Source organism: Neomonachus schauinslandi, chromosome 9 (assembly GCF_002201575.2).
Source record: "Neomonachus schauinslandi chromosome 9, ASM220157v2, whole genome shotgun sequence".
Lineage (NCBI taxonomy): Eukaryota > Metazoa > Chordata > Mammalia > Carnivora > Phocidae > Neomonachus > Neomonachus schauinslandi.
The window spans coordinates 79,531,501-79,552,117 of record NC_058411.1 but is presented as its reverse complement, the minus strand read 5'-3'; the positions used below and the strand labels follow the sequence as shown (position 1 = coordinate 79,552,117).

Genomic DNA, 20,617 nt, shown 5'->3' with positions numbered 1-20,617 from the left:
GCTCCCCAGAGATGGGCGCCTGGGTGGCTCAGTTGGTTAAGCGACTGCCTTCGGCTCAGGTCATGATCCTGGAGTCCCTGGATCGAGTCCCACATCAGGGCATCGGGCTCCCTGCTCGGCGGGGAGTCTGCTTCTCCCTCTGACCCTCCCCCCTCTCATGTGCTCTCTCTCATTCTCTCTCTCTGAAATAAATAAAATCTTTAAAAAAAATAAAAAAATAAAAATAAATAAATAAATAAATAGCTCCCCAGAGGATCTTCCCTATCATCTTATAGATCTGTATAATTCCTACTAGTCTATTTCCCTGTATATTCCTACTATTCTATTTCCCATTACTTTGTTTCATAGCACTATTACTATCTGAAATATTATTGGTTTAACTTGTTTAACAGTCTATCTCCCCTACTAGCATTTATATCCTTCATGAGGCTAGAGCTCATATCTTTCTTGTTCACAGCTATTCTCAGGGCTTAGAATAGGGCCTGGCACATAGTAGGTATGCATATATTCCATATACATATCAATGTTTGCATGAATGAATGATCTTCCTTAACCCCTAAAATAACACTATGGGAGTAAGTTTTATTATTGATATTTACATATGAGGAAACAGTAAGACAGAGAGCATTAGTTTTGTAATTGTAAGTAAATTAAAAGGACAAGATTTAAAACTAGATCTGCCTTTATCTGAAGCCCAAGATCTTACCCACTGTTGGAGAAATTTCTATCCAGGGAACAACTTTTTCCCCAACGCCTAGTTTGGTTCTATTAAGCAAACAGACCTTATGGAAAACGGCAAAATAACAAGTTTAGGCAGGAAATGTAAAACACATAGCTTAAATTTACACAAGACAAAAAGAAACATCTCCTTGCTCCAAGGTTGCCATGATTAGCCTTGCCATTCTCCTGCCAATCAGCCATAATTATGATTAAACCAGGATCTGGCACTTAACACGAAGGCAAGCCATAAACTTGTAAAATAGCCTAGAACTGGAGCTCTGCCCAAAAGTGGCAATGTTGGATAGAGTGTGCATCATTTTATCTCTTCTCTGCCTAAGCGGCTCATCCTGTAACCTTGGAATGGAGAGCTATGTAGAATATATAAATAAACTTGCCCTAAGCTGAGCCAATCAGCTTCCTTCTTATAAGAGTATGGAATTGGTTTGGGACTATAGCGATCTAGGCTGGAATGTCATGTCGACTAAAGGGCTGAGCCTGACATTCTGATAGTCATAATACACTACTAATCAATGAGGCAACATAGAACCTAGGCCATAGAAAAAAAGGATGAAATGGATATGTAAAGAAAGACAGAGATAAATGGTCATACTGAGTTTGTATGAACAAGATAGAGGGGAACAGTGGGAGTGGGGAAAGAGAGAAGCTACTTAATGCCTAGCACCTCAAAAGTCCTAGCTCTTTCTTTTTTTTAAAGATTTTATTGATTCATTTGACAGAGAGAGAGTACAAGTAGGCAGAGTGACAGACAGAGGCGGGGGGAGAAGCAAGCTCCCCACTGAGCAGGGAGCCCGATGTGGGGCTCGATCCCAGGACCTGGGGATCACAACCCAAGCCGAAGGCAGATGCCCAACCAACTGAGCCACCCAGGTGCCCCTAGCTCTATTTATTCTTAAAATGAATTCTAAGGAATGCCACTGAGTCATTAAAATCAAGTCCCCCTCACCAGTATATATATACAATGGAATATTACACAGCCATAAAAAAAATGAAATCTTGCCATTTGCAACAATGTGGACGGAACTAGAGGGTATTATGCTAAGTGAAATAAGTCAGTCAGAGAAAGACAATTATCATACAATCTCACTTATATGTGGAATTTAAGAAACAAGGCAGAGGATCATAGGCGAAGAGAGGGAAAAAAATGAAACAAGACGAAACCAGAGAGGGAGACAAACTGTAAGAGAGTCTTCATCATTGGAAACAAAATGAGGATTGCTGGAGAGGAGAGAGGTGGAAGGCTGGGATAACTGGGTGATGAACATCGCAGAGGGTAAGTGTTGTAATGGACACTGAGTATTATATAGGACTGATGAATCACAGATTTGTACCCCTGAAACAAATAATATATGTTAATTTAAAAAAATAATAAAATAAAGTCTCCAAGTTATCCTAAATTAATCAAGTTCCCAGTACTGAATGATAAGAACAGGAATAAACTGAGTCAAAATATCATTTGCTTCCAAGCTGATGCTGTTAGCATTTATTCATTCTCTCATTCAACAAATGTTAACTAGAGGCTCACTTTATTCAGAAACTTCTAGGTTTCTCAAGATATCAGGGAACAAACAAAAAGTACAAATAGAAAAATTAAATACATAAAGTTAGGAAATGGTAAATATTATGAAGAAAAATAAAGCAGAGTAAGGATACAGTGATAGAAAAGTCGCTATTTTATTTAGAGTGCCCAGGGAAGGCTTCACGGAAGAGGTGACCTGAAGTGAGGAGCAAACGTTGTGAAGATCTAGGGGAAAAGTGTTCCAGAAAGATGGAAGAACAAATGCAAAGCAAATTTCTTCCCTAACAAGCTGCATGTTTGGGATCCTCAGGTTAAAATGAGAATCATGAAATGAGAAACAGGTGGGCTTTAGTCATAGCCACTATGCCACTGGACACTAATACATCTTATAAATATCATCTATCAAGAGGGGTATTTTAAAACATTTTTTAAAAAACCACTTTGATGGGCTTCTGATTTTGTAGACATATACTGGGTATAGTTTAAACCACATGAGTTCATAGTGAAATGGTTCAAATGCTTATTTAACAATGAAAGCATTTGTTTCTATCACTAAGAGAAATGGGGTCATGAATGGTCTTCTGACAGATTTGATAACATTTGTGAGTGACATAAAAACAGGGTTATAGTCTATAATTAAGGTTTCATTTTTAGATCAAGCTGGAAAAATTAGAAGGTTATATACTGAGTACCCAAAGGAAACACTTTCAGAGTTGATTTAGGAATACATTATTAGTATCTGAGGTTAAGCTACAAGAAACAACTCTATGAAATTTATCAGTGTATTTGCCACAGATATGTTTGCTCAAGATATTTTTCATAGTATCTGTCATCTGAGAAGTTTCATCTAGAGTAAAGCTAGAGAAATTTTTGGTTCCTAAGAGGCTGAAATGGCTCTTCCTCCCAGAGAATGAAAGCGTAACACACTTTCCCTTTTCACCTTTGTAATCAAAAAATGTAAAGTCAAATTTATGGTTCGGTTAAATCACATTCCCCTAGACTTCTGTTGTTTATTTGTCTGATAAAGGCAGATGGTCTTAACGTCCTTCTCTAATACATCCAATTTCTATACATATGAATAACACACCAAAAAATATTTAATCTTCTCACCTGATTGGCTTGGCTCTGCAAGTAAACTCTTCTGGCATTCAGATCTTCAAAGGCAGAAGGTCTTGAGCTTCTGTACGGCTCACTGGTAACAACTGTCTCTTGCTGGAGATGATCTTTCACTAGAGAACTGGAACTGTCCTCTTCAGTTGCCTAATGGGAATAATCCCCCAAATTCATTAGTTGCCAGAATATAAACAAAAACAAAGTAAGATACTTTCACTCTAGCAAGTATTTAGCAAATCATTATGTACCACTACCATCACTATAAATGGCAATTCCCCAAACTCAAACAGTCATGATTAGGGAACCAGGTCAAAATAAAATAACAATAATATTAATAATAAATCAATTTTATGGGCTTCCTTATAGCAAACGACTTAGGAAGAATTAGAAGCCTAACCATGCCACGTTAGAGAGATAATCTAATTAAAATGAAGTTTTAAATTTTTTTTTTTTTTTTTAAGATTTTATTTATTTGAGACAGAGAGAATGAGAGAGAGAGAGCACATGAGAGGGGGGAGGGTCAGAGGGAGAAGCAGGTTCCCCGCCGAGCAGGGAGCCCGATGCGGGACTCGATCCAGGGACTCCAGGATCATGACCTGAGCCAAAGGCAGTCGCTTAACCAACTGAGCCACCCAGGCGCCCTGAAGTTTTAAATTTTAACGAGAAGCAACATACATAGAAAATGAAGAAATTATCACAGAGATACACAAATCAATTTAAGTGTTGTCTTGCAAGTTAAAAAAGTATGTACCAAGGACTGTGCTGTGTTATATGATACAGGGGATCAAAAGAAAACAGCAGTCCATGACCTTATTGAATGAATGAAAGAATTAATTAGCCTGACTATGCTGATTCAACTCATGCACATGAGACTTAGGTAGGGGATATGCTCAATGACAGGCCCTAATGACATGTTTTTGAAATTTCATAAACAATAATTTGTTTAAAGGAATGAGATAATTATTTGCCATTACTTTTCCTGTTATTGTATAATTATTTGAAGAGATTGTGAAAGCCAAAAAAAATGACAGGAATACTTTCACTGGCTTAACCTAAAATAATTTGGAGTCATCACTACAGGGCTAATAATCTTAAAGGTGTAAACCTTTATGAGCTTTAAAAAAAAAAAAAAAACAATTAAAAATTTGGTGCTCTAAAATTAAAGCAGTAAGATTCATAAAATAGCTAACACATTTTAGTTTATAAATGCACATTCTAGTCCTTGCTCTGGAACAAAGTAGCCTTGTGACATTTAATTTCTGTGGAATTGGTTTTTTCAATTACCAAATACTTTTATAATTCCTATGCTATTTTATCACATGGATTTTCTTAAGGATTTAGTGAGATGATAATATATGTGAAAATGCCCTGAAAACTAAAAGCAATTAAACTTTAAAAAAATATATTTGAGAATGCACTATCACTTAAAACTAAATGTCAAACCCAGTTAATTGTTCTTTTTAGCTGATTTTCATTACAGTTGTCCCAATGAGTTATGATAGTTAATGCTAAATTAATTACTAGAAGGAAGTTGGTTAAATACTAGTAACCAGCAAACATTCTTTCAAAATGCATGCTGAAAACTGGAAGGAGTAAAAAATTTCAAGAAATATATTAACATATTCGAGACAGTTTTGAAAATAAATGATTCAAGTAACTGTAAAAATCATAAGCAAGCTGAACAGAAGAAAACATGGGGGTTTGGGGGGAGGTTTAGAGAAAGGGCCTAAGTTAGAAAATTGTCTCATCCAGCTAAGGTTTAGAATTTAAGCAATTCAAGCGATTAACTTCTCTAAATTATGTTTTTATTATAAATTGGGTATATTTGTACTAATAACTTTGGGGTTACTTGGGATAGTCAAGAGATTAAAATCTGTAAACAGGCATGAATTACTATAGTAGTAGTAGTAGTAGTAGTAGTAGTAGTAGTAGTAGTATCAGTAGTAATTACAAAGTAATTATACTTATAATGGTGACAACTATTTGGATCAGGTTGATTTTACTGAATTCCAATCTAATTGAGGAGTCATTTAAGATTTGTAAAATAAAGCCTACTGAAAAGTCCATACCTGAACAAACATAAACTTGTTATATAACACAAGTATTTTACTTTACTGACTTGGGTTAATTCTACTTATATTCTGTACATTAAGCAAAGACACATTTCATTTTGATTAAGAATACATTTATTTTTTAAAGGGAACTATCAAGAGTGTTATTTCATTATTAAATAAATAAAAATGTGTTTATTGTTTGGGTAACAAATAATTTAGTTCTACTTAAAAATGTCTGCCAAAACAGGTAGAATTTACCTAATAACTACAGTTCACATCACACAGTGAATTTTTAACTACACATCTAAATGGGTCTCAGATAATAAAATAAGGGAAACATCCTTCAGGTGTCTCATATGGTAAAAACAAACAACTCCTTCCCTCAATGTATTGTACAGACTACAATCTACAATAAGGCCCATTATCCCTGAACTGTGAGAAACAAAACTAACATTTTTATAGAATCCCAAACTGGGAGAGTATTTTCCTACTACTTAATTATATCTCTTTCAGCAAGTTATAAATTTAGATGTATATTGAAAAAGTTTTTAAAAAAGCAGTAATAAGTAAAATGGCCATTCTTAGTCATTGCTAATTCTACATACACAAGTAAAATGTGGAACAACCATTTGTGAAAAATGATTTCAGCAGAATGTATCAAAGGTTTTTAAAACATTTTGACAAAGTATTGAATCTTGCAAAGAAAAAAAAAGTACTAAATGGGAGAAGCTTTAGGCAAAATTATTTTTCTCAGAATTACTTTTTTTTTTTATATAGTGTTCCATGATTCATTGTTTGCATCTAACACCCAGTGCTCCATTCAGTACCTGCCCTCTTTAATACCCATCACCAGGCTAACCCATCCCCCCACCCCCCTCCCCTCTAGAACCCTCAGTTTGTTTCTCAGAGTCCATAGTCTCTCACGGTTCGTCTCCCCCTCCATTTTCCCCCCCTTCATTTTTCCCTTCCTGCTATCTTCTTCTTTTTTTTTTTTTTAACATATAATGTATTATTTGTTTCAGAGGTACAGGTCTGTGGCTCAACAGAATTACTTTTAATAGTAAAAATGAAGAAATAACCCTAATGTCCCAAAATATGGGGATGGTTACATAAGTTATGGTATCCCCACTTAATGGAATATTGAGTGGTCATCTGAAATTAGGCTTATGACTAATATCCACTATATGGGGAAACATTTAGTGTTAAACAGTATATAAAATTTACAGTATTATCATAACCATAACAAAATAAAAGAATGAAATGATATAAAAGGAATGTTAACACCAATCCTTGATGGTTTGATTATGAGTGATTTTCCAATTTTTCTAGAGCTTTACTTTTACGTTGGCCAAAATTTCTCTTAAAATCTAGGTATATACTTTTTCCCTTGTTTGTGATACCGAATTGTAATATTTTGAAATATAAATATATCCTATTAAAATATTCAAGTAATTCAACTAGGGAATTTGTCATATGCTTTTTGGCTTAAATACATTCCGCCCCCACTCTGTATGTGAAATGATGAACTAAGACATTCTTTAACCCTTGCCCCAAACCCTCCTAGATTCATGCAAGATATCTGTCGATTAAAAAAAATTATTTTCTAAACAAGTTCACCTTCTGCGTATCTTTCAAATCCATTTTCTCTCATTATCTTTTTTGCCCTCATTATCTTTTTTGCCTATCTTATTTCAGTAGGCTTTTAACTGATCTCCTTGTTTCCAGACTTGGGGAAGGCTATTCATGCAAATCTATTTGTTTTTCTGCTCAACCTTTCTAAGATTTCCAATTACCAAAGCTCTCTTGGGGAATCCTGCACATACTGGAGAGTGGAAGAGAAGAAAATCAGTATTGTCTGAGGAACACCTTCATAAGAAATATAATTTACACAAATCCATAGAAATGGGCCCTCTCCCCCCCAGTTATTTTTTTTTTAATTTTTATTTTTTGGCCTATTTCAAACAATGTTGCTAAGAACATTCTTTTACAGACCTTATGGTATATATGTACAAGAGAGTTTTCTGTAAATATCCAGGAATAAAAATGGTGGATTACAAGATATACCTACAGGATATACCTACGTTTCCAAGGTAGTGGTAACAATTCACATATCTATATTCTCACCAAGCCCAGGCATTATCACAACTTGCACTTTTACGTGTCTATCTGCTATTTAATTTCTATAATAATGGATCAGTCTTACTAAAAGTTACATAACATTTTCTTTCTGCAACAAGAAACTCTGAGAATGAACAAAAGAACTAAAAAATGAATGCATAGGTTTGTTATTTTACCATGGCTCCTAATACTATTGCATCCTCAAATCTTTTGGTTTCAGAAATACTGATGTACTTGTTTCTTACCATTTGACTTTTCACACTTCTGATTCTTCGTACATGCCATTTCCTCTGCCCACAATAACTATCTTCAATTCTTCCACAAGAAAAACTCTTTATAATGTCAGCTATAAACTCTTAAGTCTTTGGTGATCCATTCCCAACTTAATCATTCCCTCCTCTAAAGTTCCTCAAAAATACTTGTATCCATCACCCTATATTCTAAGTGTTCTTTTATTTATATTTCTGCCAAGAGCCAGTAATGGGAGACTTTGCCTACATTTTATCCCCAGGGCTTATAATTATGCCTGTCATATAGTATCATATAAATAATCTCTAATATGCAACCATCCACAAATCAGATCACATTATACTAATATAGACTCTTGGGAGTAAATCTGGTTTAACAGGACAAAAAATGTAGAAAAAGAACTCCTTAACAAAAAAATCTTCACCCACAAAAGAAGTAATTTTAATAAATGTAAAAGTTCAAATTACACAGAAAAATTCTGCCCATAATCCCAAACCCATGGAATAACACCTACTATTTGACATAGAGCTTTCCAGACTTCTTAATGCATGTATATTTGTTCATATCCTATGTACAATATGGTTCCATTTATACTGTAGACAGTCTATCCATGTGGTGTTTTTCCTTCATAATATATCATGGACCTCTCACCACATCAATATATAAAGATGTACCCTGTGCTTTGAAATGCTTGCAAAGAAGTTCAGTATTTGTGTGTGTCATCTATTCTATAAGCAATACTCTAATTATGGACCTTTAGATTCCTTCCTACTTTCTGTTATATATGTTGCAGTGCATGTCCTTATACATACATCTTGGTGCAGTGGTAATATTATTTCCTTAGGATTAATTCCCATAAATAGAATCACTGAAGAATATGCATATATTCCCATTATATTACCAAGCTACCTTCTAGCAAGCTTATGTATCATTTGAAAACCCCTCGATAGTATATTACAGAGGGGTCATTTCCTCACATCTCTGTTCATACCGGGCTTTACCACTTACCAATCTTTGCCAATCTTATTTGTCAAATAAGAAAAATACTTTATTTTCTAAAAACATTATCTGCACTATTTCCATCATTAAAATTAATAATAACCAAAACTGTCTTACATTGAATACAACTGAGTAAAAAGTGTTCAGGCTTAGTCCAATTTGAATGTTTTTAACTGAATTACAACCCCTTAAAAGTAACAATTACTGGGCGCCTGGGTGGCTCAGTCGGTTGAATGACTGCCTTCGGCTCGGGTCATGATCCTGGAGTCCCGGGATCGAGTCCCGCATCGGGCTCCCTGCTCGGCAGGGAGTCTGCTTCTCCTGCTCCCCCCTCTTGTGCTCTCTCTCTCTCTCATTCTCTCTCTCAAATAAATAAATATAATCTTTTTTAAAAAAAAAGTAACAACTACTATGGGAACATGGACATATTCTAAAGTTAGGTGGTGGGAAATGCCAAAAATCTTTCACAAGAGCAGAAAATTTAACATATGATATACATAAAGACTGTACATACATTTGCATGATCTCTAGCTTTAAAAAACTCATCTATAGCAGTCAGACACACCCACATTCAATGCCCTTAGCATTGTGCTGGCATAAGCTCATCTGTATTATCCATACAGTAACCTATGCCAATATTTAATATACAATGGAAATCTGCTTCACTCTCAGAGGCTGGTGTAATAATTATTCTCCTCTGGTTGCTAAGAGATTGTTTAGCTTTTCCTTTTTCTAAGACTACTATAGCAATTTTATGTGTAGAGGCAAAAGGATGCTGGGTAAAGCAAGAAAATAATTCCAGCTGTAGCCCTCTATCAGAACATAAGGCTAGATGACAGCCGCAGAGAAAATAGAAACAGACTTTGCTTCTCTCCTTCCTTTATCCCTTCCTACTGTGTAATTCTGAGTAGAGACAACTCAGCGTTGTTCTACAAACCTTTTTAAATATATGATTCCCAATGAATAATCAGGTGTGAAAAAAGTGTTATCAGTCTACTTACTGCTCAAGAACTTTACTCTTGTATTTGTATATCACAAAACACAGGTTTGAAAATGTATGGCTGGGTTATATCCAACAAAAGAAGATTTTAGTAATTATATTATTAGTTAATTTTAGCATGATGGAAGAATTTTAAAACGTTCTTTGATAAAGAAGTCTTATATTTTAGCATTGCATATGTTAAAATGCTACCAAAAGTGCTATTCTTTTGGCATTTAAAATTATATACTTAAATTATGCAAACACAGGAAGCACAGTAAAAATTATAATTCCACAAGCCCAGCAAAATCACCATTAATATTTTGGTGTAGCACGCAGTAGCAATTCATTTTGGATTTGACCACAATTATCTCCTATTCTGCTCATTAAATTTCTTCAGTTCCTTTGATTAGTTTAAGAGTAAGAATACACTAACCTGTGACTTTTTATCTTGCATTTGTCTATGAGCTTTGTCTAAAAACACTAATAGCACATACAGGATTTTGTTTAAGCAATCTGATCATAGTAATCAGTGATGAAACAATATGGAAGGAATGAGAAACGTACCAAGACATAATGTCCCACAAAAACAGAAAAAAGAAAACAAGTCCTCTACCCTAGGTTAATCAACACGCAAACTAAACTACTTTTCTAATAAAGTTAGTTTGACTTAAATGTGGTGTTAGGTTTTCAGGAACTGTTTATTGTCTGTTAATTTGTTTTTTAGTTATTAGGCAGCAGTTACATTATTCCTGGTAACTATATAAATGTATATAATCCTGTAACTGGTAAATCTATTTCTAAGATTTTATCCTAAGGTCACACTCGGAAAAATTCCAACAAAAATTAATGTAAGAGGCTGTGGAAAATAAAGTTTCAATAAAACATGAATGGTTAAATAAATTGTTTGGCACAGTTACACGATTATAATGGCTAAATGCAAAAACTCTGAAGTCAGACTCTGTGGGTTCAAATTTTAGATTTATACTACTTAAATTCCAACTACCATCACTACCATCACCAATACAAACAAATCTCCTCTCAAAATACAATCAAGGGGTGCCTGGCTGGCTCAGTCCACGGAGTATGAGACTCTTGATCTCAGCGCTATAGGTTTGAGCCCCACACTGGGTACAGGGACTACTTAAAAATAAAATCTTTAAAATATACCCCCCCAACACACACAATCAAAATGGAAAAGAGAAAGATTTTTGTGGCACTTTAAAATAAAGAAATATGGGGTGCCTGCGTGGCTCAGTTGTTAAGCGTCTGCCTTCGGCTCAGGTCATGATCCCAGGGTCCTGGGATCGAGTCCCTCATCAGGCTCCCTGCTCAGCGGGGAGTCTGCTTCTCCCTCTCCCTCTGACTCTCACCCTGCTTGTGCTCTCTCTCTGTCAAATAAATAAATAAATAAAATCTTTAAAAAAATAAAATAAAGAAATACGTATTTGAATACAGTACAAAAGAACAAAGAAAAACCTAGGCAGAATAGCAGTTATCTCTGGGTAGGAATAAATGATTCCTGATTTCTTCTTTATAATTTTCTAACTACCCAAATATTCTACTTGAAGATGTATTAGTCTAAGAGTCAAGAAAAAAATGTAAGTAAAAAACCATTATGCAAAAAGGCTATACAGTTCTTTTGCTCCCTTGTTAGATAATAAAACTCAACCTGAAATATACTAAAGTTTTGGGAACTCAACTATGGGTTAGTACTTAATGTAGGATAGTGACAGTCACAGTAACATAACAATTTGCTAGCTAAATAATGCCTATCCACAGGAGTGCCTTAGTGGCTCGCCAGTTGGGCATCCGACTCTTGATTCTGGCTTGGGTCATGATCTCAGGGTTGTGAGACTGAGTCCCCCAATTGCGGCTCCGCACTCTGTGGGTCTGCTGGAGATTCCTTCCCTCTACCCCACACCCTGCTTGGGTCTGCTGGAGATTCCTTCCCTCTACCCCACACCCTGCTCGAGGACTTGCACTCTCCCTCCCTTCCTCTAAGTAAATAAGTCTTTAAAAAAGAATAATGCCTATCCACTTAGTTTTCAGATATAGAGCCTTATTAAAATGTTACCCACTTTTGAAAGTTAGTACATAAACAATTCCTATCCCCCTTCTTAAAGCAGAGTTACATTAAACAATCAATAACTGTAAATCATAATCTCTTAAATCACTCTGGCTCAGAAATGACACTATCAAATTCTAAAAGAGTAAGTTAGTCAAGCATTTCTCAGTGGCCAAAAGAAAAAATAAGACAACTTTCACTTCGGATCAATTAAGTGTCACCTTTCTTCTTCCCAAAAGCATGAAATCTGAGATCTTTTCCTCTTAGAACCACAGCCTGTTGTGAGGTGAGTTTAATGGTTTTTGCTTTTTTGTTTTTTAACCAATCCAGCATATCTGAACAACAAGAGCTGCTCTCTGGTCGGAGAAACACTGTAAAAATGATCTTATAACAAATATGAACTAGCATTTAAAAAACAAAATAAAAACAAACCTTAACTGGCTCATTAAAAGAGTCAAAGAAAGAAACCAATGAAAACAACATTCATACCTTTTTACAGCTAAGGTTAAAAATTCTAAGTGTGAAGGTTTTTCTTTAAAAAACCCTTCTTGGGGGGCGCCTGGGTAGCTCAGTTGGTTAAGCCACTGTCTTCGGCTCAGGTCATGATCCTGGAGTCCCCGGATCGAGTCCCGCATTGGGCTCCCTGCTCAGCGGGGAGCCTGCTTCTCCCTCTGACCCTCCCCCTCTCATGCTATCTCTATCTCATTCTCTCAGATAAATAAATAAAATCTTTAAAAAAATAAAAATAAAAAACCCTTCTTGGGTACCACCGAGGTATATGATCAGCACTGTACTAAAAACATCAGGGATGAAAGATGAGCAAGATATGATTTTAAATCCAAATGATGATGTGTTTTATTTAACTCTTCAAAGACACATATGAAATAAAAAGGTAGACTTCTTCCTGTTGATTTATGATGACTGATAAAGACACAGAGTTGTTGAAAGCAGAAAGGTGCCCACCAACAAATAACCAAATGTCTAGTATAGCTTTAGAACAGAAAAGATGCTCAAATGACTGTTGAATAAATAAATAAATACTTAAAATGGAGAGGATTTCCGCTGTGATATTTAATGACTTCAAGACATATAATGATCTAAATAAAACACAATCGCTACCTCTTTTGGATTAAAAAAATTAGATAATGGTTATTCTTTAAAAACCATTTTCCTTGTCTTTGCAAATAATCACCAATAAAGTAAACCTGATATAATTACTGCTATAAGTCACAGCCAACTTGTATTCAAAATAATTTCAAAATGTTTAGTTATGCCAAACCCATAGGTGAATTACAAAACAATGATGTACTTTATTTCTGATAAAGTGGTTAAATAATTTTATAACCTCCAATATATTCCAAAATAAGAATGACACTTAAAAACTGGCATATCATGAAATAAATGGCACTAAGGTAAATTTAAGAGTTTTCTTTGGCAGTTTTAATTCTGGACATCGATTCTTTTAAAAAATTTTCAAATAGGAAGTTTAGAAAAATTTATCTCACATATTTGCTAGCACCTCAGTATCCCCCACTCCTTTCTTGGTGTAATTAAGGTTAATGTATTATATAATCAGGTCAGACTTCTTCAAACAATAAAGATGACTTTTTTGCTACTTGAACATATTCTTAGTTATAAAAGGGCTATAAAACCAAGATACAACACACTCTTCTATTGAAAGACAGAATTTAGCCTAAGCTAGAGATCATCTAAAAAACTGAGAACTGATGAAGATGAGGATTAAAGGAATATGACTACAGATGTTAGCTTTTGTTCTCATCATATTCCCTTCCTGCTCATGTACTGATTAGCTACTCCTGCACAATAAATTACCATAAAACAGCAGCTTCAAAGAACAAACATTTATTATCTCACAGTTTCTGTCAGTGAGAAACTTAGCTGAATGGCTCTGGCTCACAGTCCCTCAGGACATTGCAGTAAAGGTAATATCCATGGCTGAAGTTATCTGAAGGTTTGTTTGGGGCTGGAGGACTTTCTTCCAAGATCGACCCGTTTCCTTGCTGGCTGTTTAAACAAGGTCTCAGTTCCTCACCACATGGATCTCTTCACAGAACCTCTCAAGTGTCCTTGCACACAGTAGCAGGCTCCTCCCAAAGAGAGTGATCCAAGAGAAAGAGCAAGATGGAAGCCACAAATTTTCTTAAGACCTACCCTTACTTCCTTCACATTCTATTTGTTAGAAGTGAGTCACTAAGTACAGTGACACTCAAAGAGAGGGGAGTTAGACTAGAGTGAAGACAGTAGTATGAAAGAATTTGTGGACATATTTTAAAACCACTACTGTTCACCACTCTTTGGACAAATAATTTACAGTTTTCTCATATACAAAATACACTTCATCCCCCTCCCAAGACTCCCCCAAGTCTTATTCCTTTAGAGCAACAACCTCACATCCAGGATGTTGTGATCTAAATAGATCCATGTACAGATGAAACTTCTCAGGTATAGTTCCTTAAGTACAATCCTCTGAGTATAATTTCTCCCAAAGTGAAGACCTGGGAACTAAAGTGACAACTTATCTGCCCTACACATACCCCAAATACAAGGATAGGATAGGCAGAAGAAAACCATCGTGTACAAAAGAAAATGGGAAGCACAATGGAGTCACGGATCCAAAGTAATTCTGAAATCAAGGTAGAAACATCTTACAAGTTGCTTGAAGAGAACTTAGGACCTGGGAATAATTCTCCATGGCTCTTGGCTCTGGGCTTGGAGATTTGGTCTCTGATTTCTGAGTCACCCTTCCATTTTATGAAAGGCAGCCCATGTTTACATACATGTGTATAGAATGTTTTAACCTGCCTTCTACCAGTAGAATTTTGGGGATCTAAAGGGTCACTCTTCAGTCCAAGGTGGTGATACTTCTGCCAAAATAACTCTTTTGAAAACACTGTGGGTCTCTTGGATTCTTATCGGGGTTCACACCATTAAAACAAAAAAGCAGTCACAAATCTGAGATAAACTCTTCTCTACTTTAAATTTTTGCTAAGGGATACCCTAATCTGATAATAAGCCCTATCACTTTGATTGAAAGGTTCTTGGAGGCATACCTTAGATCTGTCTGAGGTCTTAAGAAAGGATTTTATAAATCACACACTTGGCTTCATCTTTAGACAAAGCTGTTCTGAGAGTGCCCTGGATTTGATCTTTGCCTGGAAGCCATTTCCTAATTTTAGCATAGTTTGATATACTAAGAGGATGAGAATTTTCAAACCAGCGGGTCCTGGCTCCATTTTGTTTAGGAGCCCTTCCCTACCCTATTAACCGTAAGCAGAAAGAAGAAACCAAGCAACAGTTTTAACCTTTAGCTTGAAAATCTCCTTAGCTAGATCACCTAGCTCATTAGATACATTTCTAAGGGCCACATTACTGCAAATGACAGTATTACTAACCTTTCTGCCAGTTTCCAATATGGTTTTCTTCATTTTCATTTAAGCCTTTACTGGCAGTCTTGTCAAAGGCTTGACATTAAGCTTTCCATCTACTGTCCAAGTTCAAAGTCTATCCCACATTTTAAAGTATTTGTTACAGTAGCACCACATTTATGGGTACCTAAATCTGTATTAGTAACAAATTACCCCCAAACCTAGACGTTTCAATTAACACTTAACATTTTATAATTTCTGCAGGTCAGGAATTCAATAACAGCTTACCTATTAATAGGTTCTAGCTCACAGTCGCCAATGAAGTTACAATCAAAACATCAACTATGGCTATAGTCATCCAAAGGTTTGTTTGGGAGTAAATGACCTGCTTCCCAGGTGGCTCACTAACACTGTTACTGTCACAAGACTTCAGTTCCTCACCACATAGACGTCTCCATTGGATTGCTTGAGTGTCATCTACCCAGGACAGTTGTCATTTTCTAGTACAGGTAACTCAAGAGAACCAGAAAGAAGCTACAATGTCTTTTATGATCTACCCTTGGAAGTCACATTCTGTCACTTCTATCGTTAAGTCTCTTTGTGAAGAAACTACTAAGCATAATGTACACTCGGGGGAGGAGAATTAGAGTCTATCAAAAGGAATATAATTTAATAATCTATTTTAAAAACACTACAGAATGTAAAACCAAGAATTAAAACTTTATATAAAAATTGCTCTTAGTAAAATTACATTTAAATGGAAGCCTACAGGGCGCCTGGGTGGCTCAGTCGTTAAGCGTCTGCCTTCAGCTCAGGTCATGATCCCAGGGTCCTGGGATCCAGCCCTGCATCAAGCTCCCTGCTCAGTGGGGTGTCTGCTTCTCCCTCTCCCACTCCCCCTGCTTGTGTTCCTTCTTTCGCTGTGTCTGTCTCTGTCAAATAAATAAAATCTTTAAGAATAAATAAATAAATAAATAAATAAATAAATAAAAGGAAGCCTACTACTGCAGTCTCTACTGACATTGCATATTTTCTATTTTATTATGCAAATAAAAAACCAAGCAAGTGCTTTAGACTCTAATGGAGCTAAAATATAAATAACTCTTTCAGGGGGGTGTGTGTGTAACATTTTGGACTGAGGGCACTGAAGATACCTTACTACGAAGCAGCCACCCCAAAGAGCTAACAGAATAACTACTCTTGCTGCCTTTTGTTATATAGTAATTCTCTTCACTAGCCTCCTCCTCATCCTAACTTTTTTACTCTTTCGTCTGCTTCAGCAATAAATTTATTATTCCTCATTAATATCTTCCCCATTTTTTACTCTATACCAAAGCCTTGGCATATACAGTACTAGTAGCAAATATGATTATGGAAGCAATGGTTTTTTACAAAATCCACTGACTGTTATATGCACAGAGTATTGCAAACAATTGTGTCCGGTAGCAGTTCTTCCTTTACATAATGGTATATAAAGAAATGAGGTGAAACCAAATCAGAAGAATATTAAAGTCAATAATAGCCATTATGTAACAGACAGTGTTGGTATGTGAAACTCTATTTTTTGAAACTGAATTTTAACCAAATTTACTTTCATCACAGGGAGCAATCCAGAAAATGTTTCCCCACTTCCAGCCTCATATTTTGATTGATACCAGAACAAAATGTAACTTCATTAAAGACTTAAGTAAAAAATATTATTTTCATTTTATTATTTATTTCTTTTATCGAATTAACTGCAACTCACTGTATTTTTAAAATAATAAAGAATCAAAAATAAAATAAAAAGATTCATATATTTAAACACAACAAAGGACTCTTAAATGTACAACAAGGGGACTGGTAATTAAGATACATCTACAAAAAACCAAATTACATAAAAACATTAGAAATCATAAACTTGAAAAAGTATTTAAGGACACAAATATATATTTGAGTGAAAAAAAGACTATAGTATATTACAATAACCCATGTGCATGTGCATTTATGTGTACGGAAAAAATCCCAAAGGCTATATTTAAAAATATGTATGGTGGTTATCACGGATGGTAGCATACATGTTTTTTTCTTTAAAATTTGCTATATTTCTCAAATTTGCCAAAATAAAAACATTTTTATTTTCTGATTCTAAATGCACATAAGGGGCGCCTGGGTGGCTCAGTCATAAGTGTCTGCCTTCAGCTCGGGTCATGATCCCAGCGTCCTGGGATCAAGCCCTGCATTGGGCTCCCTGCTCAGAGGGAAACCTGCTTCTCCCTCTCCCACTCCCCCTGCTGTGTTCCTTCTCTTGCTGTCTCTCTCTCTGTCAAATAAATAAATAAAATCTTTAAAAAAAATAAATGCACATAAAACATTTTGCCATGTCTTTAGGTTCCAACTATTTTTACAGTAATATGAATAATTCATTATTAATACTAGGTATACAAATTTGGGTTCTTCTATGTTCTAATATTATTGTGAAGTATTAATACTTACTGCATCAAACCTGAAAAATATGGAAAAGTTCTAAAAAGAAAGTCATGTAACTCAGAATCCCACAATCCAAAAGTAATAAACAAAAATATTTAACATTTTAGCGAAGTAGTGGTAACACCATATAATTTTTATTACTCAGTATAAGCAAATTAATAATAAAATGTTTAATGGTTGCATGATAAAGACATACTTTAATTAATTCAATCATTCAGGTTTTCCTAATATTTAAATAGCTTATTTTTTATTATTAATACTTTAAAAACACACACCCAAAAATCTGTGTATAAAAAAATCTTTGTGCAAGAAAAAACAAATGAACAAAAAACACTTTATGCATCTCTATTCCTTAGTATAAATTACTGGAAATTGGTTCACTAGATCAACAGGCATTCAGGTTTCTGTTTTTAAGGCTTTTTAATACATATTACCAAACTGCTTTCTAGAAAGAACCTACCAATCCACATTTTCTCCAGCACACCATCAATCTGTCAATCTCACAGACAGACACAGTATGGGGCAGTGTCAATTTTTATTTTTTTTTATTTTTTAAAGATTTTATTTATTTATTTATTTGAGAGAGAGAAAGAGAACAGGGAGAAGCAGAGGATGAGGGAGAAGGACAAGCAGACTCCGAGCTGAGCATGGAGCCCAATGCATGGCTCGATCCCAGGACCATGAGATCAAAATCTGAGCTGAAACCAAGAGCCAGACTCTTAACCAACTGAGTCCTCCCAGGCGCCCCTGGGGGGGGTGTGTGTGTCAATTTTTAAGCCTTTCTTCATTTGGTAACTAAAAAATGTTAATTTACACTACCTGCTGCTTACCATTGGTCATATATGCTTATTAACAATTTGCAATTCCCTTTCTGTGAATTCTTTATACACGTACCTTGCCTATATGTGATGGTTAATTTTGTCAACTGGGCTAGGCTATAGTGCCAAGCTATTCAGTCAAACACCAGTCTATATGTTGTAGAGACATTTTCAGAAGTGACTAACATGTAAATCAGTATATTCAAAGTAAAGGAGATTACCCTCCATAAAGCAGACAGGTCTCATTCTGAAAAGACTTAAAGACTGGGGCCCCCAAAAGGGAAGGAAGTCTGCCACGAGACTGCCTTACAACTCAAAACTGAAATACCAAAGTGTGTCAAAATTGCCATACATGCCTGCCTACCTACCCTGTGCATTTCTGACTTGTCAGTCCCCACAATCACTCACCAATTCCTTTAAAAACAAACCAAAAAAACCAACCACCACCGCCAACAAACCAACCTAAGGAAACCAAAAACAAACTCTCTATAACACATGCATACCTATATACATGCCCACACATCCTATTGCTTCTGTTTCTCTGTATTTCTTGACAAATACAGTGTCTGAGAAATTTTCTTACAAATTTACGTAAGTTGTTTATTTATTAAGGTTAGTGATTTCCTCCTTATCCTTTATGTTCAGAAATTCCTTTCAAGGCAAACTACTTACTTGTAAGTCATCTTCTGTTCCTTCAGCTTCATTTTTAAATGTTGGGCATCCTAAGAAAACAGGCAGATGTTAATTAAGCAAAGAATTCTTGTCTTAGGTTTTAGTATTATTGAAAAATTGATTAAATCATTATAATACTGTAGAACTGATCAGAGATCATTCTGGGCTGCCTGGCAACAAGTCCGATGTTGGCCACTCATACCTGCCCCTTTGTTAGGAGAATAAAGTGATTGTTTTCCTTTTCTATGGGTATATTTCCAGTTATTTACCAAAGAAATGTTTTTTGTGGAAGTGTACTATCTCTAGTAAGCCCTACCCCTGATTTTTCTAAAATGCTCAAACTGCTAGGCAGGGTATACACATTACAACTCCCCTGGTGCTTACCCACATATGATTTATTCAATTTTCTAAATATTCTTACCCAGAAAACAGTATTTAACACCCCAAACGAAGATTTTAGGTACTTCTGTAAGAAAGAAAACAAATAGGCCTTAAACCCCTATTGACAGCCAACAGCCAGTTGTTGTTTTTGATCTTTGTGTATCAGTGTCTCTCTGTACATTTTCATGGTGTTCAGGAGTGCCTTCAGTTTCAATAAATTAATAAGGAAGAATGTCTTAGCAAAGTATTCTGAGTTTATGCTACCCTTGAGAGATACTAGCATGGAGATGAGGAGAAACCTGTCCTTCCGAAAGGGTTGCATAGTTTATTCTTATTGTCATGGAAGACTAAGTAAGAGAAATTTAATGGGATTGTTGAAAGTCTATACAGTGGCTGGTAATAACACTAACCAGTACGTTTTTTAAAATGTTCAAAAATAACAAGATTAGTACTATAGCCTATTCTACCTGGCAAGGAGTTCATAGGCTCCTCCACATATATAAACTGTCCTTTAAAACATGAAACCCAACCTATTTGATTCTAGTGAAAGAAGTATGCTTTTATGGAGACATGAGTATGGGCTTAAAAGTAGTAACACTTTAGGGAATGCCAACTAGTGCAGCCACTGTGGAAAACAGTATGGAAGTTCCTCAGAAAGTTAAAAATAGAATTACCTTACAATCCAGTAATCACACTACTATTTACACACAAAAAATACAAGAACACTAATTCAAAGGGATACATGCACCTCTATATTTATTGCAGCATTATTTACAGTAGTCAAATTATGGAAGCACCCCAAGCATCCATCGATAGATGAATGGATAAAAAAGAGGTGGTATACATACACAATGGAGTATTATTCAGCCATAAAGAATGAAATCTTGCCATTTGCAAGAACATGGATGAAACCAGAGAGTATAATGCTAAGCAAAGTCAGTCAGAGAATGACAGATATCATATGATTTCATTCGTATGCGGAATTCAAGAAACAAAACAAATGAGCAAAGGAAAAAGAGAGAGAGAGAGACAAACCAAGAATTAGACTCTTAAC

At 35.4% G+C, this 20,617-nt stretch overlaps 1 protein-coding gene across 1 annotated transcript in view; it reads right to left on the bottom strand.

Annotated features, from left to right (window-relative positions):
• Positions 1–20,617, bottom strand: part of SPRED1 (sprouty related EVH1 domain containing 1) — a 116,040-nt gene that overhangs the window by 17,040 nt on the left and 78,383 nt on the right. The window contains exons 4-5 of the mRNA XM_021695377.2: positions 19,183–19,232; positions 3,368–3,517 (exon numbers count right to left, since the gene is read on the bottom strand). Coding sequence (XP_021551052.1) covers positions 3,368–3,517; positions 19,183–19,232 — 200 coding nt within the window. The remainder of the gene's footprint in view (positions 1–3,367; positions 3,518–19,182; positions 19,233–20,617) is intronic.